The sequence below is a fragment of the Drosophila subpulchrella genome, chromosome 3L (assembly GCF_014743375.2).
Source record: "Drosophila subpulchrella strain 33 F10 #4 breed RU33 chromosome 3L, RU_Dsub_v1.1 Primary Assembly, whole genome shotgun sequence".
Classification (NCBI taxonomy): Eukaryota; Metazoa; Arthropoda; class Insecta; order Diptera; family Drosophilidae; genus Drosophila; species Drosophila subpulchrella.
In genome coordinates this window covers 18,548,380-18,575,546 of record NC_050612.1, presented here as the reverse complement: position 1 = coordinate 18,575,546, position 27,167 = coordinate 18,548,380, and the positions used below count along the sequence as shown (strand labels likewise).

The window sequence follows — 27,167 nt, the reverse complement described above, 5'->3', positions numbered from 1 at the left end:
GATCGAATGGTAGCCACCGAGTGAAAACACGTGCAGTTATATTTTTTAGGCTACTTAGAGCTACTAATAGAAAGTCAGCGGAGTGTTATATATGCTAACTAAGCCGTTGTTATCATACACTTTTATCAAAAATGTTTTGGATGTTGGTATTGGCTGGCAGATATTTAAGAAGGCCAGCTCTTGTTCTTATGGATATCCAAATACATAAGATATAACGGACATTTATATGACTTACACTTAAATAAATATTTTTGAAGCTTAAAATTGTTTTATTATATTCAAAAACAAAAAAATGTTTGGACATTTTAAGAATATTAAAAATAAAAAATATTAAAACTAAATAAAAAAAAAATTTCTTATGTATACTTTTTTTGTACTTACAAATCCAAGTCCCTAAATTCCTTTGAGGTACAGAACCCCTTACTAATCGATTACCAACCATTACCGCAAATCATTGGCCTTATTGAATTACTTCTAAGGGCCTGCTAATTACAACTTTCTATTTATCAAACAACACCCACAACTGAAAGAAAACGTATCCTGAAAAACCATTGCAAAAAATAAAACCCTAGACTCCAATGCCGATTAGAGTTTCACCTGCTGAGATGGTCAATGTGTATGGAGTGCAATTAAACTAATTGAGTGCCTGAATCTGAAATTCAAATCACAAGAAACGCATCTTTCGGCAATCATTTTTGATGGATGATGATCCCCGACGAACGGCTGCAATGTCAAAGGATTTCCAACGAGAGGCAGACTAATGCCCACAAACATATATCAAAACAAGGGAGAACGCTATAGTCGAGTACCTCGACTATCAGATACCCGTTACTCAGCTTAAGCGACCAAAGGGAAATGGAGATATGCAAGCAGCAAAGCGAGATTTAAATGCGCCACCTACCGGCGGAAGACAGATTTAAGCGTTGTGTGCGTTAGGGTAGGCGTGACAAATTCATTGTTCAATAGAATAAGTTAGCCGCGCACTTTGCTCTCTCTGAGCGCCGGCAGTGCTTTTCTCTTTGCCGCTAAGTTCGGCCGGCAACTATTTACATACACACACATACACGCGTAAAAACATTTCGCACTGTCTGGCTCTGACGTCATAGCTTTTTTTCTTGGGAGGTTTGTGGGCGTTAGAGTGGGCGTAGAAAAATTTTTTTTTGGGTCAATCGATAGGTATGGACAAGACTAATACATTTCAGTTAAAATTTTTTATCTAACATCAAAACTGTAGGAGCCACAGTTTTGGGCGGTTTGTGGGCGTTAGAGTGGGCGTGGCAGTCTACTGAAACAAACTTGCGCTGCGTAAGAAGCTCAGGAATCTGCTCGCCAAATCTCAATAGCCTAGCTCTCATAGTTTCCGAGATCTCAGCGTTCATCCGGACAGACGGACAGACGGACAGACGGACAGACGGACAGACGGACAGACGGACAGACGGACAGACGGACATGGCTAGATCGACTCGGCTAGTGATCCTGATCAAGAATATATATACTTTATGGGGTCGGAAACGCTTCCTTCTGCCTGTTACATACTTTCCGACGAATCTAGTATACCCTTTTACTCTACGAGTAACGGGTATAAAAACAAATATCGGCCCTATTCGGGCTGTCTGGGCCCCAGAACAGAACAGTAGAGAGCAGAAGAAAAGGGCCAGACAAAGGCAGGAACAAACGAGGAAATCCAGGTGCATTTACAAATTTGACGCCGCTGGCTTTCAGCTAAAACCAAAAACGGCCGAGTGCGAAGAACAGAACAGAGTGAAAAGAAGATGCACAATGCCAGATAAATGCCACGATGTGAGCGATGATGATGTTGGTCGGTCGACCACGGCTGCGGTTCCATAATGCAGAATGCACCTTGCCAACCAGAACGAGTACCAAAAACCAGCCACAGAACCCAGACCCCAGAACCCAGAACTGAAAAACCAGTCCAGCACCGAGCCCGGCTAATGATTTCAAATGCTAATCGAGGCAGACGGGGCACGCGTTTTATACCTGCCTCATCGCCGAAAAGGTTCGAGATACAGAATACCGATACTGTTGCCGCTCGATTCCCCCGAAAGGATGCAGGTGGAAACTGATTTTTGAGCCAGCACATGAAAAAAGGGTCTTTTGTTTGTCCAAGGCGTGTGTGGCTGCGAATTAAGGGCGCCGCTAGCCCTGACCATATATCGACTTCTTGAGTTCTTACCCCTATCAGAATTGGTTCGCATCGCGATTGAGCAAGGTAGATAAGATTCCAACGTAGAAACATCCATTGAAAAACTGACCTCATATGAACTTTGTTTAAGTTCCGCAGCTGACTTACACGCAAAATTAGCGAGCCTTTTCAGAACCCTAAAGTTAAGAAATAATGTAACTTATAAAAATAACAAAAAATAATATTAAATCAAGATGTAAACTTGAGGATTTGACCTTGACAATAATATTAATACTATATAAAATGTTTCTCATATAAAATATAAATGATTGCATAGACTTTATAGTCCCTTAATTCATAGTTTCTTACAATAAATGCAATGAATTTATATCCATGATTGATGTTTTCTTTACATATATGAAAATAAACTTTTGAATCCCTTATAAAAATATGAAGTGTCAATGTTTTTCAACAAAAATAAATTCTTGGACTCTATTATCCCTTAGTCCTTCGATAACTTTGGCACTTTCTCAAACACAGTCCACAATTGGCCTTCTGGCCACTTTGATCACTAATTGTCTGACACTCGGCGCCTTGGAGAAGTTCCCTTTTCAATTGCAGCTTTCTCTGGCCGCTTCGAATGTCGTTTGTGTGAATTTATGCATAAAATATGAATATGTCTAGGCGAAAAGTTTATTGAAAACGTGTCTTCGGTACCCATGGCTATGGCTCACACCCAGCCGGCTTTTCACTTCGACTGCTCGCCCCTCGAGTCCTGCATGCGTTATAAATCACGCAGAAGTTTCCCAGAAAAGCGAACTTTACGCAGCACTGGCAGAAGTTTTATGTCATCAAGTTTGGCAAGCCGCACCCACCCACATGCCCCTTCGAAAAAAATTTGGTGGCAAAGGAAGGAGAAATACTTTCAACTTAAATTTTTTACTTCTCGCTGGCGGCGAAGCGATCATAGTTCAATGAGCAAATTGCACGTTGATTTGTTAGACTTGAATGCTGGCGACGACTGCCTCGGGTGCTCCGATATTTGCCTGCTTTTCTCGCTTCGGTTCGGAAAATTCCATTTATTGAGACCTGGTCCTCCTTTGTGCCCTGTGATTAATGAGCTAAGACCGACGAAAAAAAAAAAATTAAAATCTACCTTGAGCCCGAGCATAAAACGCAGCTCAAAAACTTTGAACTTTTCGCTTTTGCCCTGTGAGTTTTTGCGCAGCGGCTAAAAAGTTATTAAAATCAACGAAGCAGGTTTCTTAGGTCCTTGGACATATAATTAAGCCCTCCTCGCAAGAAGTTCAATACCAAATCAAAGTTAATCGGCCTCGTCTGCATTTGAGTCGAACGAAAAAGGTTGATGGCTTGCGTGACAAATGTCATTTGACTTTGAATTCCTTCAAATGCCAACAAATCGAGTCTAAACTTTGGATTTCGGTGCCCTAATGGGGCAAGGTATAATTTCCCAGCACGCATCCACCTCCCATTCTCTGGATATATATATATATATAATCGCCGGTGAGAAGTACACAGCCAACTGACAATTGTTGGTAATTATGGGTTGTGCACAAACAAGACGAAATAAACCAAATCAAATACCATTTCATGGCATTTAAATGTAATTGGAGTTGGATTCGCCTCCCGAGAACAGTGATTAGCTGCTCAATTTGGTGTCCGAGTAGGTTGTTTCTGAAAAAAATTGCAGACCATTTAGATTGGCATGCAGAACAGTTAGGATTGGGCAGTCGGAATTGTCTTAGATCCATCATAACCGAGGGGAATCGTTAACCTAGTCTGGACTCCAAGGTTAAGTGGTTCTGAGAAAGGGTAAAAGACTATAGTGGAATTTCTAAGGGGATATAAATTATTTTGACAAGCAAGATATACCTATACAATAGCATTTTGGTATATATATTACATATTATCTCTTAAATCGTAATTTTCCTAATTTCCTTGAAGTTTTAACAATGTTTTCTCTCTAAAGCAAAGTAAAATCTATCCTATAATATTTATTTTGATTAAATAGATAACTTAAGAAATTCCAATGTATTAATGCCTGTATGAGTCATTCTATTTACCACTCAATAAATAGTTTTATGTTTCCCAGAATAAAGACCAACCACATTTATTACAACACAGGCTAAGCTGTTTTCTAAACTTCCTTGGAAGTCAGATTTCTTTAGGTAAGCTCCCGATTGGGCTTCAATTTAACGACTTTTCCCCAGCACAAACCGATCTTTACAGCCGCAACAAATCAAGTAAGAGAAATGAAAACTTTGAATGAAATCCAAGCTGCGGCACAAATATTTGGACAGCTAGAAAAGAGATCTTCGATTTTTCATAGCTCTTATCTATATGGGCTTTTCATCCGCTCGAAAGCCGGAAACTATAGAGTGCACATTTCAGGCACAGGAATAATTTATCCGATTTTACGATTTATAAACTCGTAACATTCCGAGACAGAGTGGTGCCCTTCGCCCGCCTGCTTAGCATTTAAATGGTGGCCACATTTCCGCCCTCGAGGCAAAGCCAAACAATCGGGTCGAGTGCGATCCTAAGAGTGCCAAAGAGTTGAACTTATTAACATTTAATTCGAAATCAAAGTAGTGCTGACTTGGCCCCGGGCCAAACTCATTACGGATGCGTGTGCATTTCGATCCTGACCGGTTGGGAAAAAAAAACAAAGATTCTTTGTCGGCCGGCGGAAGGTGACAAAAGTGTTGCCTTGCATTTGGCAGGTGACCAGGTGACCAGGTAGTAGTTGGCTCCCCAAAGACGCTCCTTCATTAGCATTTCCAATGGGTTCGGCCTGGTTCATTTCAGTTTGGGCTCTTTCTTTCTTTCCTGCAGCTAATGAAATTTAAACAGCTCTGAGCTGGGCTGAGCCCAAGTCTTTCACCCAACCCCGGGCGGGGTTCAATAGGTCGTCGGAGTGTCTAAGGTTGGGTCTTTGGGACTGGTTTTTCGGGCTTCCCGCTGACAGAATTCGTCTTTTATGGGTCTTATGCAAATGCCGCACGGGTGCCAACAAAGGAATTATTTAATTTACGCTCCGCGGCCAACTTCTCAGTCACTTTGCTTGATTCGCATTATAATTTACACGCATGTTGGGGCGCTCGTCTTTTTCCATTTGTGGTTTTTACATAAACGACAACATAAATATCATTCTTTGGCCCATCGGGAGAACTCTTTGTTTGTTGTAACAAAGGGGGAAATTTGTTATTTAGCTGCGAAGAAGAGAAGTTGTGAAAAATTGTTATTGATTTGGTAAGCTTTGTCTGAGCCCGATCTTTACGACCGTTTCGGCTGATGGTCTTAGGAACTTGCTTTAAAGTAGCCTCAGCAACTAACAGCTCAACAGAAAAAAAGAACGATTAAATTCCATGAAATGATCGCGAGAATTTCCACACCCCAACTCCATTTCCATAGAATTTCATTTCGTTTTGAATGTTCAGCTGTTGGACTTCTCAGCAAACAAAAGTTGGCTTAAATGAGGTTGGAGGGCCCCCCCAAAGGACCTCCGGCTATCATCAGCTGCCGCTGCCTGATGATGTCGTCCTGTGACACATCAAAATAATCCTCGACAGCTTAATTATGTACGCTCCTCTCTATCCCTGTGTGAGTGTGCCAAACAATAACCCACGAGCAAACACATCCTTTCTCCCATTATACGTACGTACATATATATTCCACCATTTTTTTGTGTCTGAGTCTGAACCCAACGGAATGAAAGGATTTATGCGCAAAATGCCACCCGCAAGTGCCCGGAACAGCCATTCAGCAACCGAAAAAAAAATCCCTCTCAGAGGCTGAGTGCTGGATATTATGAATTTTCACAACGCTCGGCTGAGTGGCTTAAACGTCCTGGTAATTATTTGCCGCCGGCCCCCGCACACACATTGTGACCAGGGAACCCGAAAAAAATGCTTTAAATGACAACAATTTTCACTGGCGGCCGCAACTTTTAATGAGAAAAATTACCGCGTAAAGAATGAGCGGCACATACCAGAGCACCAACCAAAAAAAAAATGTAAATAATTCTTATCATTTTGGACTGTCAAATATCACACCCCAGCGATGCCGCAGAGCAACCGCAGGCCGAAGGAACTAACACCTCGCCGCGCATCCTCTTATCTGGGTGGAAACAAATTGTCGGGATCAGGACTCCAGCAGCATCCTTATCGCAGGCCTCGCTTATAAATAAATATATATTCAAGACGGCGACATCTGCATACGGTCTTTTGTTGGGTAGGTGTTGGACAAATGTTTGCCAAAGATTTACGCCGCCGGGCGGAAGTTTTCCTTCTTCGAGCTGGTGTTACATGCTAAACGCTCTTCCAGCTAATCCCAAGTGTGATAATTTTCAGTCGGCGGTGCGAGTCGGGAGATAAGTTTCCAGTAACATATGTCGGTAATGATTACGCTGAAGCTGATGGATGTCATCGCGATGACGGGAAACCCAACCTCCGAGACGAGCTATGATAATGAGCTGGAGAAGTTGCTAATGTCGGCGGGTGTGAGTTAGCTCACATTATGCGGCTAGATAGTCAAAGTTTTGTTGTGGGAGTCAGGTTCCTTAAGGAGCTGGATGGGACCTGCCTTGAATCAGCTATGAGTTCGGTTTGGTTTGATATCAATGACAGACCTCCTTTTAGTCTCAAATCATTTCTAATTTAGCTCACTACTTCGACTGATATTCATAGTACGGGGCAATTTAGTAGGAACTGGGACATTAAAATGTTATGAACCCATTCATGGTGGAACCTTTACGGCTAATCCTAAAACTAAAAAAACTAAGAATTTGTGCTTTATATTATTGATAACTGTCAAAATGGTTGCTATAAGAGAAAATATTGTGTTTCATTTGATAAGTCCTATGTTATAAAGTTAAGAACCACAATATTATACCAAATAAAATCAGTGAAATTTTTTAACGGAAAGAAAAGCATAAATTACCTGCTTTCTAAAGACTCTTCCTTTGTATACCCTTCACCAAACAAAAGGAATGTTTTAGAATATATTTCCCAGGCCCAAACGCTAAAAAGACGTTAATAATCGACAAAGGTATATTAACTCCTGATCCCATTTGTTACGCAACCCTGGGAAGGGGCTCGCAGGGCGGACTGATGGCGGCGTTATCACCTTTTAGGGACAATCAACCCAGGAGGTCCTGCCGCAGGACTCTCCGGCTCCTTCGTGGGCTCGTTAAAATTTCATTCGTTTGCCCTTTCATTAACGGAGCTGTGATAATTTTACCCAGAACAAAACCGGAGAGACTCCAAAAGAGGAATCGAAGAATGGTCTGGAGTCGGCGAATGGAACTGATCTCATCTGATCTGGTTTAAATATTACGGTGGCTGTCGGCAGTTCAAAGGATCCGCGGTCCATCGGGCGAGAGAGAGGCGCTGCCCTACAACACATTTTGATTAAGCATGAAGTCGTGTCTCGGCCGTGGGTCTCCGGGTCCCTGGAACTCTCTCTATGTCTATTCCCTTCGTTTTTTTCCGCATTAAAATTCTTAATTTATTTCAGCCAGCATCGATGGCGCGATGATGAGATGAACAGCGGCTGAACTTGAGCAAACAGAACTCAAGTGCAGACCGCGCATTAGGCACAGTCATTCCCATTCTCATGGCCCTGCCCTTCAGTCCATCGAAAACCATTCCCCGAATCATGCCACAGTATCTATTTGTGAATCTCCATCGACACTCAACGAAAAATTCTGTAAAATTTTAAATTCACACTGGAACTTTTCACACTTTATAGATAGCTAATATCGTTCCTAAAAAATATTTCTTATACTACCATCTACGATTCAGAGTCTTTTATTTAAATTAAAATGGGAATTTTTTCTTTTATTTTCTGTTTTTAAAACGATAGTGGGTTTAAAAAAGTTAAAGGTATTTAGGTATTCAAAAAATTAGTTTCTAAAAATAATTCTAAAAAATAATCTAATTAATAATAATCCAAAAATATCCGTATAAAGAGGATTAGGAATTTTCTTAGGCCATAAGTGTAACGATCACTCTTCAAAAATTATATCTTATTAACACCATTCCTTAATACAAAAGTTATACTGATAAAGAGTTTCAAAATTAAGAGTTTCAAAAAACATACACCATTTCCCTCAGTATAAACAGCTCTAGATTCTAGGAGATGGGTGTGAAGTGCGGCACATTTAACGTTCAAAGGTGTGTGTGGGCCCGATGCGTGAAGTGGGCGTGGCGGCGCCCTCTTTGCAACTGCAGCACTTGATTGTGCAATAAAACTGGATGAGCAAGGGCATTGCAAATTGCTCGACTCCCCGCCCTTGAATTTTCCCGGCCACAGCTGTGGGCCATTCGCCACGCTTTTCCATTTCGATTATTTATTTATGTTCGTGTCGCGATGCGGTTTTTGGATTTTTGGGAAGGTGCCAAGTCATCGACGATCGCTCAATTTGCCAAGCATCTGACGCCATATGGCGCCTGGGCTGAGTTCCGCTCTTAATAAGACAATAACAGATTTCTTGTAAATTATTATGCGAACAAGGGTGGCACCGCGCATGAAAAATGAGTTGTTAAGGTGGCAGCACGGGTGCACAGGGTTTTCCAAGGAAGTCTTTCGATTTAATTAAAAGGCGCCACCCCAAAAAGGAAGTCTAAAATAGTATCAAAGGAAAACACAACCTGAATGCATAGCCATGAAAAGCTGCACGAAGAAAGGCCCAGACATATGTTTGCCCAAGGTGTACACAAGAAAAAGCGTTATATAAATATTAAGAAAAGTGTAATATTTCGTAGATACTTAAGAAATATTTTTAAATTAAATAAATTTTTATAAGTCACAAATTATATTAAAGTATGTAAAATTATTTTGACATACCTAATGCTTTTGTATATTTAGCAGATCATATGTACTACATACATGAGCTAAATCTTTTTTAGGAACCAATTTTACATTATACTTGATTAATCATCTTTTAAACTGTATATTTATGTAAAAATTTTATTTCCTATAGAAAAAATTAAACTTATGCTTGCTGATTATAACATTATAGTGCATATTATATTTAAGTTGACCTCTTGCTGACCTTATTCGCATCTGGGTTGGCTTTTTCCCTCTGTGCAGGAAAGTGCACACATGATGTAGGGGCCAGATGGAAGAGATGCGAGGCAACTGAATGCCAATGACAAATTTATGTATAAACTTTAGCGCTAAAGTGCCACTAACTAACCTCTCCACACACACCCAGCCGTTGATAAAAGGTGAGTGCAATGGCACGGCGCTTTATAAAGGAATCCAAAGGATCTATGAATAGATGCACCTGAGCTTCGGACGAGGATGAGTCGGGTACTTGAGCACTCACAATGAGCGCTCCCCCGTTGATTGCTATCAAAAGGGCGGCCTTCCGAAAGATGGAGGCCGGAAGATAGGAAGACAGGGTCTCCAAAAGGGGGTCCAAAGGGGCCTTGTCCCTTGAGTGGGTGCAAAGCTTCTGACAATGTCAATGTGCTGCGGCTGCTGCGCAGCTTTTAATGATTTATTTGAGAAAATTTACACGTGAGCGCCGGAGAAAAGCTGAGGATGGAGGATGGGTACCGCGGAAAACAAACACTAGCACAGACACCGGCAAACAGAAGATGAATGGAAATGGAACCCGCATGGAACTGGAGCATGGGTGGCGAACAGAAGGGGGCACCTAGCATATGGTTATGGCTGCGAGGGGGGGCATCCTGGTGAATTAAGTTGCCAGACCATGAAATGCTTTGGCACGTACGTAGCGCCAATTCCGCGAAGCTTTTTGCATAAACAAAAGACAGGGGCGGGGGTTAGGGGTCAGGTGAGACCCTACCAGTTCGGCCCCCTTGCTATCTTCTCTCCTTCATCGCACTTTTGCCCCAGCCCCCCGTTCGCTTTTTGTATGTTATTTCAGTTACAATTCGCGGGTTTTTTTCATATTCCTTTAACGATTTATCATGCGAAAATTGTCTGGGGCCAAAGCCACGCTCACTTTGCATATGCCAAGCCGCTGCTATGCACAGTGGGGCAAATCATATAACTTTGGAGCCAAAATGTCATATATTCTTGACAAAAGATTCTTACCAAAAGTTAGTAAAAATGACAGTAATACAATTGTCACTACATGCATTAAATAAGAACTTATTTTGTTTTAATCATAATATAAAAAACCTGCTCTGTAACTTGTCCGAGTTCATTTAATATAACAGGTTTTATGAATCTGAAATGCGGAATTTAAAAATGTTTGAGAACTCTTCCTAAATCTTCAATTAACCTTATTATCCTACATAGCATTTTAAATGAAATGTAAGATCAACTGTACAAAATACATATATAAACTCCCTTCTAAGACTTTATTGAAGAGTTAAACAAGTTTCAAGCCTTCAAAAATTATATTTTCAGAGCCCATGAGATCCATCATGATCATGATTTCCTTAATATTATTTTGAATCCCACTAATTTCGCTGCCCATTATTTCCATAATATTATTTGTAACCCCACCACCAAAATAAAATTTTTGGCATCCATTATTTAGCTTATTATTTCCCCTATATGGCTGGGTTCCATTGTGCAAACATTTACTATTATTGTTTTACCACCTGCGGGTGTTTTTCCCTCCCAGAGTCTCGCTCTCCTTTGGCACTACGTAAATTTAGTCACGTTGTTTAAATAATAAACTGCAGTTCACACACACGCCCTCGCAAAAACACACTCGTCCCCCCAGACGGCATTATGCGAGGCGAAGAAGAAATACCCATCTATCTGGGAGTCGAAATCAGAGACAATGGCCAGAGTTATGATGACAATGTGCATACGTCATGGCGGCGGTGGGGGAGTTGAGTGGCCAAAGGGCTCCATCCCACGGTTTGATTTGGTTTATTGCGCCCCAAACCAACTGAAACTGATTCCACATAGATACAACTCAATCAGTGGAACTTTGAATGGGAGGAAGCAGGTGGAGAACAGAAAAAGAAATAAGCACAATTAATTATTGTTTATCGCTAAACAAATATCTGGGCGTTTTAATTAGCATGAAATATACGAAATCTCCGATAGGATCTACGTAATTTTATGGGACCCTTAGGGGGGACTTTGTGGCCGTTAAACTCGAGTAGCGATATAGATCAAGTGGAAATGCCATCGAAAGTCATTTCGAATAGAGAGATAAGGCCCCGTAAAAACCCGTTGATGGGAAATTAATGGGTGGCAGTGGGTTAGTTAGTGGTAGGGGTCACCAGTGTCCACCCCATTTGTGGCAACCCTGACATAGCTGGCATTTCCAGTCGGTGAATTTGCATACGCAGCTCCTCCAGGTACGAGCACAACAATTTGTTACATTGTTTTTACCAACTTAGTTGTGGGCCAAGAATTATTACGCAGCATAAATTCCAGACCGGGGGGACTGGCTGTAACCCACTTTTGTGCCCGGAGGCAGCAAAAGGGTTACCAAAAATAGCAATCCCGGCCATATAAAGCGACCGAGTGCCCCAGCATCCTCCACTCACATAAGGCCATAAAATAGTTGTCGCTGGCTGGATGGCTGGCTGCCTGGCTCTCTGGCATCGGATAAGCATCTGGCCCCCATCTCCCCCGAGTTGGCCTCTGATTACTTCGTTAAGTTGCATGTTCCTACAAATTGTTTCCAAAGAAAGGCAATGAAAATGAAAATTATTGCCCTTCCCCCGTCCAACTAAAAAAAAAAAGAACTGGGAATCTGTAGACCGTAAAGGGGTTAAAGGTAATCACAACATGAAAATTGTGAAAGGTGCATCTCGCCTCTAGTTTATGTTTAGGATCCCCCTTGATCTCGATCTACGTAACTCTGGACCCAGACGACTGCTGACTCCTGTCAAAATATATTCCAGCTCTTATCGGAACTTTGTCATCGCAGACAAGTGCCTCTGTCTCCGTCTGGGAACTGGGGCTTCATTAGAGAAAGTCCCCTTCCCGAACGCCCTGGCTACTAATTTTTAGTAGCTTTGTTTTCTGTTGTGTATTTTGTCAAAGCTAATTAGTACGTAAGGGCATTAACTATGCAGCCCGCCAGTGATGAATATATGACTGAGCCCAAATCCCCAGGCCGAGTGTGAAATGCATATTTTCGTCTTTCTTTTCGGGTTTCCTCGAGTCATTATGACATTGGCATTAGCATAATACGCGTATTATGCGTATTAATTACAGCGCAGACATTTGCATTTAAACGCCTATTTGTACCCAGGTAGTACGGATCCCAAGACGGTGGTGGGTCTCCGTCCCAAAACATTCCCCGGTAGCCAAAGCTCGGGCTGTAATTATTGAATTAGAAGACAATAGGCCCTAAAGAGGTAGAGACCTGGTCGAAAGATGCGTACGCTTTGATAGCTGGCTAGGAGAAAAGACCACCCGAGCGTGGAGAAATATCCGAAGATGATGATGAGGCCAGGACAGGAGAACAAAAAGAGTTATTATGTGGATATTTGCATAAATTTCACGCCCTTGCCGATGAAATCAACCGGAGAGGAAGTGCCGAGGGCCTCGACTGTTCTCAGAGTCCAGAAGGCCTATACGGAAGACGGCAATCTTCTAATTTACCTGTAAAATATGTTGGGGAGATATATCCCTAAAGATCTTATAAAAAGCATATATAAAGAATTTATAAATGATATTAAAATATTTTGAAAAAATGTTCTTAAACATCAGGCACCATTCAACCAAGAATATTTTATCTTATAAAATTAAATCATATTTAAACAACATTTTTTCAAAAATAATACATATTATATATATGATAAAATTCACCGCTCCTCTTCCCTACAATTAATTTCAAAAAATTTCAAAAGTACCAAACGCAATCTAAAACTGAAAATTTCTTTACAATTGACTATTTAATATAAATATCACAAATTATTTGCTATAGTTAAACTCTATCTCAACCCAGCATTCTGAGGAACTCGCTGCCCAGATGATGAACATCGCTAAAGCGCTCCAGCAGGCTCTTGGGACACCTCGTATACATCTGATCACAATCGCCACCTGCTGCTCCCAGTCGCTCAGCCTGCAGGTAATCGTTGTCCGAGTGCTCCGACAGGGGATCCACCGAACTGGAAGGCCTGAAAGGGCGATGGAGAGGCTCAACATAAAGTCGATCCCACGATCATAAACTCACGTGAGCAGGATATGAAGCACTTCGCCCAGCAGACCATTTCGATCGTCGAAGGGAGCAGCGGCACTTTCGCAGATGCTTTTCAGGACGCAGACTCTGCCATTGAGCTTCATGCGGATGGCCAGGGCCGTGAAAGCCTCGTAGACCGACCAGCGGTAACTGCCCAGGGCCTGGAGATCCTGCTGAAGGATATCGGGATCCAGGCCCAGTTTTTGTTCGGACATCTGCATGACCCTATCAAAGATTGTGGCATTCCCCAAAAGCCTTCCTTCAGAGATTTCATGCACATTCTTGGTCCTCAATTGCTTGACGGAATAGGGCAAGTAATATTGGGCCTTGAGAACATAACCCGTAATCACAGATTCTAGTTTAAGATCCTCTGCAGGTATACCAAAGCCACCGATCATCTGAGAATTAAAGTTTTGAAATTCAATACAAATTAACAATATTTCAAACATCAAATAAAGTTAATATGAAAAGTTACTGATCCTGAAGTTTACTTACCTGTAATCTAGTGGGATTAGATCTAGGATAAATCAAGGGTAGCCATCTTGCCTTTCGCACTAAAATATCACCCTCAGTTGCAAAAACGTGTAAAAAACGTATGACCAAAAGCACTGATATTCCGACATTCATTATAAGGTCCTTAAAAAATATTTGTAAATTCACTAGAACCTTCACGTTCAAGGAAAGACCGATGACTAAATTAGCAAACGCTAAAATGATTTCACTTTGGTATCCAACGAATTCAAGCTTCTTACTTTCTTGGATTAGGAAACCGAAAGTGTCATTAGCTGCAGGCAATATGGCACACTTGAGTCACGATCAGAATTGGGACCATTATTTTAAACGACACTTTGAGCTTTCGAGCTCCACTAAAAGTTCACGTTCTCTTAATTAGCACTCCACAATGCAGACCAGATCTTTGTTTCTTTCACCAATTCCCATTAACCACAAAGAACACTGCGCAAAAATTTTGGTATCAGTTTCGTCTTCCTTTATTGCCTCAAAATAAGATCTTGTCCAGGTTGTGATGGAGTTCACTGAAGTGTTGGAGGAGACTAAGTCGACACTCCTTAAAGACTCGATCACAGCCAGCTCCCGATTGACCCACCTTTTCTGCATAATAATACTCGTTATCCGCGTGCTCTGACAATTTGTCCACTGACGAGGAGGGTCTGTAAATAGGGGTTATTATAAGATGGTTTAGTATTTTAAGGGATCTTCCTTTTCACACTTACGTGAGTAATATGTGCAAGAGATCCGCAAAGAGCCCATTAGTGTAATGGAAGGGCTCCTCGGCCGCCTCGCAAATGCTTTTCAGCACACAGATCCTTCCCTGGTAGCCCAATCGATCGGCCAATCCCTCCAGTCCCTTGTAGACTGTCCAGCGATAGCTACTCAGCACCTTATTGGTCCTGGTCAGCAGCTTCCTGGTGTTCTTGCCCAGCTCATCCACTCCCACCAGAAAGTTCTCGAACATGGGTTTCCTTTGCTTTCTGGCTCCTGTGACTCCTGGCGTGGCCACCTGTGTGAGGGGCAGAGCTGTGGGAGTTCTCAGATCATCCGGGGTGGTGGGCAGCCAGTACTCCACCTTCAAGACATATCCGGTGGTCACAGCCTCGTAGTTAAGATCCTCCAGCGGAATACCTATACCACCAATGAACTGGTAGATGAAAATAATCCATTAGCAATAGTTTTTCAGCCCAAGAAATGCATTTCTTTTACCATAACACGAGTGGGCGATGTGGTGGGGTATATAAGCCAGGGAATGGGAGCTCTCTTACTCCTCTGATGCTTGGAGAGACTGCCCAGGGAGGCCGTCACCTGGTATATCAGGCAACTGGCCCATATGATGTCTATACTAAATTTCATTTCTCTGTTATTATTTTCCTCTACGCCCGAGCGAATCTCAGTGCGTGTTAATGCCAGCTCTGGCCTTAAGATACTAATCCATGTTCTGGGTGTTCTTTTTCAAGCTCACGAATTTTTAATTTTGATTTCTCAATAAAAAACGGCTCCATCAATCGAGCCAAGAAGACTTTCTCGGCCGAGAATGTTACACATTCTAGCAATTAGCACCTTTTGGTAAAGACAACGGAGATCGGATGGAGACGGGGTCAAGTGGTAACCGTGTATATCTTGCATATTCCGGTTTCTTTACCAGTACCGTAAGCCACTTCTCACCCATTTATTAGTGGAGCTGCCAATTCTGACGCCCATCGTTTGTGCAACCTGCAATCTTTGCAAAGTACATTTAGTTTGCTCAGAGCTTGGGTTAAGATGGTTGCCTTTTACTGGGAGTTTTCCTTGGGTGTGGTCTTAGTTTTGGGATTGCGTTTGGTATACTGTTTTCTGGTGTTTCCACGTCAGGGATCCTTTGGTGTGAGTATGGTAGGGTAATCTCTTGGCGAAGAACTGACCTATCTATGAGATTTTTTTAGTTGCTGGCTGCTGTGGCTATTCCTTTGGATCTGGGGCCCAAAAATGTGTACATGGCCTTCAACTTTGAGTCCAACTATGCACTGCCATCCAATGATTCCTACAATCAGTGGATCGATAGGGTAAGATCAGGTTTAAATATTTTTTTAAATAATAAAATTTTTATTAAATAGTATTTTATTATATCTTGTATTTAGTGGGATCTGGATGATCACTTTATGGGCGTTGGAGGCAATGTCACTCCGATCAATGCGCGCCAGGATGGAGGTGAGTTCCCAAAGGACGAGGACAACGAGGTAAGGCGTCGTTCGGTGGGATCTCCGCCTCCTTTCAGGCGCCACGACTTCTATCGCAGTATTATAAACTTTCTGACCCACTATGGATTCAATGGCTCTGCCTGCCTGCTGCGAACCATCTGCGAGGTCAGCGAATCGCCCCTGGATGCCCAAAACGGTCTGGTGGGCAGCCTGTTTCACATTCTGTTCATGTGGGTCTCCGCAGCTCGGTTCTTTTAAGGGGTCGCCACTAATTATGGAATCCTTTCCCCCATTTCCTCGTAGGCCAACGACGAGTGCCGCGGAGCGGGAACTGCAGCACGTGGATGGACTTTACGAGGCCTCCGATGCGGGCACGCGTGGCCTGGGTTGTTCCGATTACGTGGACCACTGCGAACATAGTGCTCTGGACCTGATAAGCATTGTGTTCTGAATAACTGGGAAGGCGGCAATTTTAAATTTTTAATTAGAACCAAACACAGAGAAAAGCCATCTTTGGTCCTGTGTGCACAATTGTCTTAATTCAACGTTAAGTAATGGTATTAACTTCCGTATTCTAAAAAATATTAAAATTCATTAGTTTACAATATGTTCTACAAATCTTTGATATCAACTTTTATAACAAATCGTTACAGATTTAAATTTCTTCCAAAGAAATCTAATAAATTACTATTTATTTATTGTTTATTATTTTTAAAGTCGTTTACTTGTCAGCGCTTCAAACTAAAAGTAAAAATAGTAGTTATATACATAATATCCAATTAACAAATATAATCCATATATTATATATCTAAGGCAAGGTAATATTATTCTTCCTTTGATTTAAGGTCTAAATTGATATTCCACTTGAACGGATTTAAATGCCTCGGAATAATCAAGTCACCTCCTGCTGAGGGGTGAAATGTTTTAATTTCGCTTAAAGAGCTTAAAGACGACGACGCAATGTGTTGGCAAGCCAGCAGATGAGGCCAAAAAAGGAGTCCTAAGCCGGCCGCATGGATCTGGTTGGGATTTTGGCTTGCTTAGGGGTTTTTCAGATGGGTTTACCTCACGTCGGACATGTGATGATGCCCCTGCTTTATGTTTTCGAGCTCTTTGATCGCTTTTTCCGCTTCTTTTGTGCGAATGGAGTCGCCCCGGCTCCTCATCCTTTGTCTGAGTGTGTTTTGCGGTCTCCTTCTTTTCGGCGGCCTGTCAACAATGCCATAGAGGAGTCTCCTTTTCCGTTGTTCTGAGTGTTTTTTGTTTGTTTGTTTGTTTGCTAGTTCTTTGATTCGATTTGCCGCCTTAAAGGAGCCCCGAACGAGTCCTGGCGATGGTGAGAGCGAATTACGCCTTCTTTGATTTTGCCAAGCCATTGAAATCATAATTAGAAGACAAATGATTCCTCTGTTCTTCTCGAGATCCGCGAACAATGGCCAGGCATCGAACCTGAAGTGCTTATGTACGCCACAGTTTGAGAAAGGTTTATGAAAAACACACAGAAACTTGAGTACTAATAAGCTTAGACGATGTGTGGAAAGAGTGAAGAGTTTGAGTACAAAAAGAATCCTGATCGGGGTAGGACGGATCCCAAAAATATATTTGCCAAGCAGATCTTTAATTGTTTGTATAAATACAATTCTTTTATTAGCAATCCAATTATTTATATCGATTTTTGGTTCATGGTAAATAATATTATCCGTTTTAAGCCACGAATAAAAAATGCTTGACTTTAAAAATATGTTATGTTTTTATTTATACATATCTACTTTTTTACATCTTTTTTATTAGACTTAAGGATCATATGAGCACCATTCATCATTTTGGTGACTTATCATATCCTAAGCTTCTATCTCAAATGACTAAGAATAACATCCATCTTTTGTGATCCATCATTTCCTCCTTAAATATATCTTATATACCCTCCACAGTCCTATTCCCATCTTCGCCTATATCTCAATTGTGGGATCGTAAAAGACAACCATCAAATGTGATCCATCTCCTCGAGATTCCAGTGTTTTTATGACTCTTCTGCTGCTCATTTCGTCACTTCAACATGGGTGGATGTCTAAGCTGTCTCCTTTGATTTACGGCCAGCCTGAGATGTCAATTTATTTTTGTGTTCTGTTTTTAAACTTGGCATTGACACTGGCCATATAACATTTTAATGGGGTGCAGGCAGGTGTTAAGGAGGTTCTCCCCGCGATCCCGCTTCCTGTGTTGCGGTTAGCCTTGAATAGTTCTCCCCGGAATTCATTTGCCTTTGGGGGCTGGTTCAAATTGATTTGTAATTAGTTGCAGTTGCAGTCAACAATGTGATTATCCCTGGATTTGGCATGGGCCTAACCACAAGGGATATATATCGGAGGAGGAGCAGCCTCGGGAGCTGGGGGCGTTCTGCGATCTAGGGTTACACAGATGTGCACAGACGTATCCCGAGAAGCGGACCCACTTGAGTTCGGGATATGCATAAATTACGGCTAGAGCCAAACATTATCCTAGGCAATTGACAGCTCCCTTAAGTAGTCATCTATCCATGACATATGAGGAGTTTTCGAGGCCGTTCTGGTGAGTTGTAAACGCATCTGTGGGCAGGATTCGTGGATTGTGGACAACCGATCCCCCGCCATGTGTCGGCAGACTGCTCAAATCTTATTTGGTATCCGTAACCGTTGACAGTTCTGTGGTGTAAATCATTGTGCAACAAATGTCACCCATTTTGAGGTTTCCATTTAATAACTTTCAAACACTTTGTATCTCTGCTTTTTTTTCCACCCGCCAGCTGAGTTATTAAATTAGAGTTTAATCCACTTCGGTCACGCGTCTGCGAACATTAATTGAATTCATAAATGAGCAGTTTATATGATATTTATAAATTAACTAATTACCGTATCATTCGATTGTTGTTTGTCTGTTTTTGTTGCCTTTTCTTTTTTTCCGTCATCAACAATTGGATTAAATTCATAATGCGAAATGGCATTTAAAATTCCGCTTTTAATAATGCCAAAGCGTAAAAAAATCTGGAAAACGAAGTTGCAAAATTGCATTTGACTGGTTGGGGATTTTCGGTTTGTTTTAATTAACTTAATAAAATGCTTTTTGAGGGGTTTATAAATTGCAAAATAGGGATTGGGGTGAAATTGATATGGCACAATGGGATTATGTGCCAGATTTGCTTTATTGCTAAACGGGATGTATTTTAATGTTTTTTCCTTTGATAACTAAAATTTATATTTTATGGAATATTTAGTTTAATGGGTTTCAAATATTATTTAATTTCTCATTTAATTTTACAGGTGATTCTGAACATATCTGACTGTTCTATTTGTGCTTCTAAAGTAACGATCAAAGTTTTCCGGAACATTAAGACTTAAGTTTTCCCGTTCCTATCAAAACCCAAATCTTAATTAAGAACTTCTCAGGGGCAGTATCTTAAGAAGTTCTCCCATGAATTTTTAGATTAGTTTCATTTGGCTGAACCTTTTTATCCTAACTACCATATCAAATTGATGGCGACTGTAGTAAAAACTGAATCATTAACCGATGGCAAAAGGTGTTCCCACAACTTCTTTATCGGACCACATCAACCTTTACCTTTTTTTTGGTTTTTAATAAGGTTACCCCATTGTCATCGCTCATATAAACATTCGGGTCATATGAATATTGTCAAATTATTTCATTGCATCAACCCTGAGGTGGCTGCATTGAAATTTTGATCGATTGCCGGCGAGAGTTAAAACTAGTTTGACATTAATTGACTGCCAAATATGCACAAGGGCATGAAATTATGGGGAATCCTATTAAAGTCAACCCATCCTGGCCCAAGTCACAGCCCTCGGCAAGTCGTGAAAAATCAACTCGGCCAAAAGTTCATAAATGCTAATGTGCCCCGGAGCCTGACGATGATTGATGGTCGCCTCTGCCGGAGGAAAGTTTCCCGTTTCCCGCCTCGAATTTTCCGGGCTTGAGGTTTCCCGCCAGCCACAGACTGCGCAAAATTATGCGAAGGATCAATCCTTCATGAACTGTATACGCTTCACCTTTGTGCTCTAGGTCGCATTTAAGCCAATTTAATCCCGAGCCGGCTTAGTACATTACGATCTGGGATTAGGCCATGTTACAACATCTTCGCCAGCGCAGATTTGCCCATTATGCCTTGGCAAATATTTGCACGGGATTTGTTTGTAGGCGGTGTTCCCCTAATGATCTTTGCCAAAAAGGAAATCAGATTTTCTAGTTCCTGGGAAAGTAGGCGGCTCACCCAAATATCCCTTTGTCTGAATAGGCCAGGCTAAGACCATCTTTCTGGCCCTGTCTTAGCTGCTGTATTTGTCTGTTTTACTTGCCCGGCAGCATTCGGTTGGCTTTTTTAAGGCTTTAACTTAATACGTCGTTCTGCACCAGTGTTGGATTTTTAAAATGGGAATAGTCATACTTGAGAACTAGCAGTACTAATTCATTCTTTATATTTTTTATTTACATACAACATTTTTCTTGCCAGCCTCCATTTAGTTAAGGAATGCCATAAAAAATAAAATATAAGAAAATATGTTCATCAGAAATATAATTATTGGTACTTTCATAAATATTTAAATAAAATAATTATAGAAGCCACACGAAAATTACGAAGGAGCAACAATTCTGATGTATTTTCTTATACCTTTAAAATCTTAACAAGGTTGTAAAATATGAAATAATAATCTAGAGTCTTAGCATAGGCATTTTCGCAGTTTTTATAAGAATACTCTTTATTTTCTTCTTTGAAGAAATACGTAATAATTATCGGGAAATTTCTAAATCCAATCTGGCAGCCCTAGAAAAGAACCCCTTTACGGAAACCTCCACAATTGTAGAACCCTTCTTGCTCCCATTTGCTCTGTTTCCCCATCTGTCTTTTGTTGGAGTCGGCATCGCATAATTTTTCACTCGCTCGTTTGGTGCGTATCCCTTGCTGTCTGCCGTTTTTTCCCTTCATATTTTTTCCATATGTGTCCGTGTTGATAAATTTGCTTAGATTATTATCCTGGATCCCGAATCCTGGCGTGGCTGGCTCTGCTTGCTGTTATCTCCCTGTCGTAATTAGTCTCGAGCTTGTTTGCGCCGCATTTATACAAAATGCTTTTCCAGGCGCCGCACGCACTCACGGACAACGGACAACGGACAACGGACAGGGAACTCGAATCCGGACGGACAACTACATAGGATGGGCCGGAATTGCTGTACTGGCAAATTGCTTCGGAATATGAATGAGGGAAATATTCGTTTTTGCTGCGACCGTCGCCGCAGAAATACCTCATATTCTAATAGATAACCCGGGGAATCGGAGGCCTTAAATTGCTAGACATCTCGGGGAGAAAGCGCAGCTCCTTCCCAAGTCAAACTGGCAACCTTTTAGCATAAATTTCTCCAGGCAGAGCACGACAGGAAGTCGTCGCCAAACGCCTCCGCCAAGCGCAATTTCCATTAGCAGCTCGATGGTATGAGGACATCATATGTGGGCACGGACGAACGGAACGGATGGATGGTCCCCGAGAACATTTGACATTTTAAGGAGCGCCAAGTGAGTTGCCGAGCAGGTAGCTCAGGTAAAATGCCACGGTAAAAGCCCCCAGACACAGAGCCTCGCCCATGGATATGTCAACTGTTTTTAGCACGCACAATTTGAGGGAAAGCCAAACAAAAAGCAGGGAAAATGCTCTCCAAGGTAACATGAATATATAAACGATGGACTCGAGCGCTAAAATACACAGCCGAGAGATTGCCAACCTGCTCCAATTCCAATTCCCCGGCCCACACCTGTGGGAAGGGCTCGAATTACGAATGCAATGTTGAAATAGAAATTAAATGCCGGGGAAAACCGCATTTTAGACAAATGCCAAACCGGGATCGCACACTCCCGTATCATCTTTCAGGACTCTGAATTCGGGTTTCACGCAGCAGCATCCCTCGCAAGGAGCAGGTATGCTTTATGCCTCGAATCAACCACAACATGTACACCTACTTCCTCCCTGACACCCGAGAAGTTTGCCAAAAAAAACAAAAACCCTCCACAATGCCAAGGAAGTTGCGGCCTGAACAGGAACCGGGCTAAGAACCGGAGGAGAGGAAATGCGGCCAGATCGAAGATATTGATAAAAAGTATGTTAAGTGCCCCTGGAAGGCGATGGATTACCGATAACTACAAGTTGCAGATGCGATTTGGCCGAAGCCAAAGCATAAATTAAGAGTACAAAGCGGTTTAACCAAGACGTTAAGTGAAGATTGATATCCAAGAAAAAAAGTAACTGTTAAGGAAGGTTATCTTAATTTTGATTTAAAATATTAACCATTTCTCCAAAGTCTTGACAACAATTTTAAGTATTTCTCTTGTCAGCCAACAGATTTTAATTGCTGTGATCCAACTAAAAATATTAATAAATATATTTAAAAATAGACATTAAAGCCATATTTTAATGAAATAATGAAATTTTAAGACTGATTGACTACAAAATGGCAAGCAACCGAAATTTTTGTAAAACTTGAAAGGTTTCTTTAATTTTTAAATGCTCTAAAATCGTAGATGATAAAACCGATCAAACAATTATACTTTAAATAATTAGTACCTAGTAAGCTTTATGTCAAGCGCATATAAGTTAAAAGTTAATCGGTTTTTAAAGTAATAATCATTTTAAATTTATATATATATTAATTTATATACATATTTAAATATATTTTACTTAAAATGTTAACATTATTCAATAAAAAGTTTTGATTATAAGATCGTTATTTGAGTTCCCAAAGACATGATCACGAACTGACATTCCCGAACCTCTAGATAATATACATACTTTGTCATAGTTTTCTTGAGATTTTTGTCCTTCTGATAGACGAAGTTTTCCAAGAACAGCAGCATCTCGAAAATGAACAGCTCTCAAACCAAACACCGCTTTGCGGTGGACAAAGGACATTAATTACGCCTCAGTAGAGCGCCGACAATGGTCCTTGGACATGGGTTCCATGCGTACATATCACCATACCAAGTACTGCAGGACCATCATCGAATGCTTTTCAATAAAAGTGGCCCCAAATGGGTGCCGACAAAGGCCAGGCCGAACAATTGGCCAACGAAAGGAGGTCGAAATTACAGCGCACTTTCGATTGCAGGGCGAAGAATTCCGAGAGGGGTGTTGGCCGACGCATTTGTCATGAGCATTTCGCAAGCGGGCCAAGAGTCGAACAATTAGTCCACGCCCCCGAGTTCTGGAACTCTGGAACTGTTCTTCGACTTCTTACACCTGGTAATTGCTCCGCAAAAACTTCATGTAATTTTTCTTTAACGAATCTCAAATGACTTTGCGACCTTTGTCCCCGCCGCCCTGGCCATTGTTGACCAGACTCCTGTGGTTTGGCCAGCTGCAAGTGTGAGAGGTCCTGTAAAAATCAGCTTGCTCTATTAAAACTGCAGCGACATTTATGGCCTTGATCCATACAGAATTCTGGCTTTTTGTTGGTTGCCTGATTGGCCCTGGAATTGGTGCTCGATGATTAATGTTGGTCCTGCCCATTGGAAAACCATTTCTGGCAAATTCCTTGTCAGTCTGCGTCTGTTTTTCTGTTTCTATTGACGCATTGTGACCATGAAGGCGTTGGGCTCCTTTCTGATCCTTTGTCCTTGGGTCAGCACCTTTTCTTTACACCTTCGAGGCGGCAAACTCTTTGGTACTGGGTAATTCCCTTACAATGACCCTCGGATGACTTTGGAATTGTTTGTTTGCCAGCAGCTGAAATTGGTTTGCAGTGATCCAAAGAGGAGATCTAAGGACCTATTTTGATTGGACTATTCTTACATTCAAGGTCCTTTATAGGGCTACATTTTTTCACACATTAGATGGCATTTTTATTATACGTTTTACATTCTGAATTGTAACCCATTTAATTGCAGATTATATGAACACGTCTCTAAGGGAGTATACCATTTATCACTATAACATCACTGGAAGGATTACAGAATACAGACAGAATTTTAAGATAAAGTGTAGACCTATTTTAAATTGCATTACGAAAGGTTTCTTTCATCTTTATATGTATAATTTAACTTGTTCCCACAGAATGTACATATTTTCTTGCCTTACTTAACCTTAATAAAAGCCCTTAAGTGTTTTCCATCACAACTTTCGTTTTCTTAATGGATTTTCATCTTTAATCCTTACCCACACCAAAATATATTTGTTTAGTAATGTTGCACACTTTGTGGGTCACCGCTGCCTACCCTGTAATAAGCATCTGTTTAAGCACTTACCCCTGAAGAGGGAAGATTTAACATTTTGATGGATTTCCAATAAGCCCCATTCAGCCGGGAATCACTTGGCCCGATGACAAGGCTCATTATTATTATTCGCCAGGGATCCGCTTTCGCAAAGGGTCCAATTAGGGAGTGCAAGATGAGTTTAAAATTGAATTTAAAATGCATCAGACTGTTTACCGTAATAATATCGACACATTTATGGGACTCTCAGCTCGGCTCCACGCCTGTCCAAATTCCCCTGACTCCTCGAGGGCCCAACCAAGGTGATCTTCGGTCCAGGTGCTATACCTTAATGGGCTTTTGTTTCTGATGACCGAGGCCTGCGGCTCCTTCCTCATCGCGTATGTATCTGCTGCTCTGCCTCCTTCATCGCCTGCCGACTGTAGCATATTTTAAACTTCTGGATTTTTTAGTATTCCTTGAAAAGCAGACAGATGTTTTTGCATAACTACAAAATGTATTACCTTTTACTGGTATTGGGAAAAATAAGTCGAAGTAAAATATTATTGTTTTTTCTTTAACTCGAAATGTGACTAGAGACATTATCCTACTAAAACAGGTTATTTGTGAGAAATTTAAAAAAATATGTTAGTCCAATTTTGGTATAGGTTAAAAAAATATGAAATGTATAGAAAATAAATGGAACATGTTTTATATATTAAATAACTCAAAAGCCAATCTACTAAAGAAGGTTTTTTGAAAAAGGTTATGATATGATTCTTAAGCACGTATTGAGAATCATAAAAAATGTATGTTTCATATTGGAATGAAAAATATTTTTTAGTAGTAGGGAAAGAACGTGGACATACTATATATGATAATACAAAATTAAGTTGTTGATTTTTGACAATTTTTTTAAAAGAAATTCTTAGATCAGTTAAAGAATTCTTAATTTTCCCCATAAAAGTAATATCTTTATAGATTCTTTTTTTGGTGACCAAGGTCTGGTGCCTTTACTTGCATGGGTGTGTATCTTTTACGTCGTCGCCTTCTTCTCATTGCTGACTTAAATAAATTTTAAACCTGCTGGGTTTTTCTTACTCCTTTGAGGAAAGGACAGATGTTTCTGGCTTGTGCTTTTTTCGGGCGCTATGATTTTTTGTGCCATCCTCCCGCTCTGAGTCAACCGATATGGAGGATGCTTTTTTGTTGTGCGGAGGGGAGGGGGGGGCTGTACCTGCAGTCAGTGCCTTTCCTGCATCTGTTATCCTGACAGCAGGACCCACCTCGCCCGCACGCCGGGGAGGTAATCGATCTCATGTGGTTTATTTACATCCGTTATTGAAATTCACTTTTCGCTCTCGCCTTTGTTTTATGAATTGGCTTTGTGCACCGCCCGAATCCCGCTCGTATTGATGACAATTGCAGTTTTTGGCATGCAGCTGGGCGCATTTACATCCGCTTGTTGTGTGCGCCTTTTAAAAACAGATTTTTTCGCTTCGACTTTCCTCGCTGTCTTTTCTTCTTGTTTCAGATATTGGGCTCTTTTTTTTGTGAGGAATATTCCTTTTATATTTGCTTTAAGCGGAAGTGAAATGCTTCCCGGTGCATTAATTTTTTAGTTTGGGGAATAATGTTCGGGGCAAATGATTTGGAAAATGATAACTGAGTTTTTAATTTCCTCAGCGCTAGCTGCAGAATGTTGCCCGAGGTCGGGATTTATTAAATTTGTTTCAAAAACGATAGGATTGATTTAATTTAATTTAAATATAGCTAAGGGCCTTTCCAGTTGTTATAGATATTGTATTTATAGTATCTCTTTATCACTTGCTCAAAATAAAGATGAATACATAAGAAGAACATAAATAAAAACAAGGAAGAACGCTATAGTCGAGTACCTCGACTATCAGATACCCGTTACTCAGCTAAAGGGACCAAAGGGAAATGGAGATATGCAAGCAGCAAAGCGAGATTTAAGTGCGCCACCTACCGGCGGAAGACAGATTTAAGCATTGTGGGCGTTAGGGTAGGCGTGGAAAATTTTTTTTTGGATCAATCGATAGGTATTGACGAGACCAATACATTTCAGTTAAAATTTGTTATCTAGCATAAAAATTGTGGGCGCCACAGGCTTGGGCGGTTTGTGGGCGTTAGAGTGGGCGTGGCATATTCGCATAACAAACCTGCGCTGCGTACAAGGCTACGGAATCTAAATCTGAAATCCCAATACTCTATCTTTGATAGTTTCCGAGATATCCGCGTTTATATTTACGGTTTTTTGAAGTTTGTGGGCGGTTTGTGGGCGTAAAAGTGGGCGTGGCAATTTTTTTTTTGGGTCAATCGATAGGTATTGATGAGAACAATTCATTTCAGTTTAAATTTTTACTCTAGCATCAAAACTGTAGAAGCCACAGTTTTGGGCGGTTTGTGGGCGTTAGAGTGGGCGTGGCACTCTACTGAAACAAACTTGCGCTGCGTAAGAAGCTCAGGAATCTGCTCGCCAAATCTCAATAGCCTAGCTCTCATAGTTTCCAAGATCTCAGCGTTCATCCGGACAGACAGACGGACAGACGGACAGACGGACAGACGGACAGACGGACATGGCTAGATCGACTCGGCTAGTGATCCTGATCAAGAATATATACACTTTATGGTGTCGGAAACGCTTCCTTCTGCCTGTTACATACTTTCCGACGAATCTAGTATACCCTTTTACTCTACGAGTAACGGGTATAATGATTAAAACTAAACTTATTAAAACAAGTTAGTAAATTTATAATGTATAAATTTTTGTGAGTAAAGATATGTATCCTAAAATATAAATTGGGTAGATCATTAAATAGGTATTCAAAATGTTTGTAAAAATATTTTCTTTACTTTCAAGACCGACACCGTCTCAAAAGTAAACAGAAATGTTTTTTAGATTAGACTCGTTAGATTTGGTTCGTTGAG

The 27,167-nt window shown here is 41.0% G+C and overlaps 3 protein-coding genes across 4 annotated transcripts; 1 reads left to right on the top strand and 2 right to left on the bottom strand.

Moving 5' to 3' along the window:
- Positions 1-13,058: 13,058 nt before the first annotated feature.
- LOC119555494 lies at positions 13,059-13,928 on the bottom strand. The gene is made up of 3 exons (XM_037866907.1): positions 13,797-13,928; positions 13,296-13,699; positions 13,059-13,239 (listed from the first exon to the last, which is right to left on the bottom strand). The coding sequence occupies exons 1-3, from the start codon at positions 13,926-13,928 to the stop codon at positions 13,059-13,061; spliced, it is 717 nt and encodes a 238-aa protein (XP_037722835.1).
- Positions 13,929-14,298: 370 nt separating this feature from the next.
- On the bottom strand, positions 14,299-24,877 carry LOC119553298. Of its 2 annotated transcripts, XM_037863615.1 has the most exons (5): positions 24,453-24,877; positions 24,270-24,379; positions 15,021-15,834; positions 14,534-14,958; positions 14,299-14,470 (listed from the first exon to the last, which is right to left on the bottom strand). In XM_037863615.1, exons 3-5 carry the CDS (start codon positions 15,165-15,167, stop codon positions 14,299-14,301), a joined length of 744 nt encoding a protein of 247 aa, XP_037719543.1. In that variant the 5' UTR covers positions 15,168-15,834; positions 24,270-24,379; positions 24,453-24,877. The 2 variants fall into 2 exon arrangements, 1 of the variants encoding a protein (XP_037719543.1); XR_005219759.1 differs by lacking the exons at positions 14,299-14,470; positions 14,534-14,958; positions 15,021-15,834 and adding exons at positions 17,795-18,815; positions 18,880-19,011.
- LOC119555491 lies at positions 15,576-16,442 on the top strand. The gene is made up of 4 exons (XM_037866900.1): positions 15,576-15,677; positions 15,737-15,856; positions 15,932-16,221; positions 16,295-16,442. The coding sequence occupies exons 1-4, from the start codon at positions 15,576-15,578 to the stop codon at positions 16,440-16,442; spliced, it is 660 nt and encodes a 219-aa protein (XP_037722828.1).
- Positions 24,878-27,167: the final 2,290 nt, after the last annotated feature.

Coding starts and splice junctions, on each gene's coding strand:
- LOC119555494 (XM_037866907.1), bottom strand. CDS start 13,928: ATGAATGTCGGAATATCAGTGCTTTTGGTCATACGTTTTTTACACGTT. Junction 13,700..13,796: donor CTAATCCCACTAGATTACAG/GTAAGTAAACTT, acceptor TTTAATTCTCAG/ATGATCGGTGGCTTTGGTAT. Junction 13,240..13,295: donor GTGCTTCATATCCTGCTCAC/GTGAGTTTATGA, acceptor TCGCCCTTTCAG/GCCTTCCAGTTCGGTGGATC.
- LOC119553298 (XM_037863615.1), bottom strand. CDS start 15,167: ATGAAATTTAGTATAGACATCATATGGGCCAGTTGCCTGATATACCAG. Junction 14,959..15,020: donor CATCGCCCACTCGTGTTATG/GTAAAAGAAATG, acceptor TTCATCTACCAG/TTCATTGGTGGTATAGGTAT. Junction 14,471..14,533: donor CTCTTGCACATATTACTCAC/GTAAGTGTGAAA, acceptor CCCTATTTACAG/ACCCTCCTCGTCAGTGGACA.
- LOC119555491 (XM_037866900.1), top strand. CDS start 15,576: ATGGTTGCCTTTTACTGGGAGTTTTCCTTGGGTGTGGTCTTAGTTTTG. Junction 15,678..15,736: donor CACGTCAGGGATCCTTTGGT/GTGAGTATGGTA, acceptor AGATTTTTTTAG/TTGCTGGCTGCTGTGGCTAT. Junction 15,857..15,931: donor ACAATCAGTGGATCGATAGG/GTAAGATCAGGT, acceptor TCTTGTATTTAG/TGGGATCTGGATGATCACTT.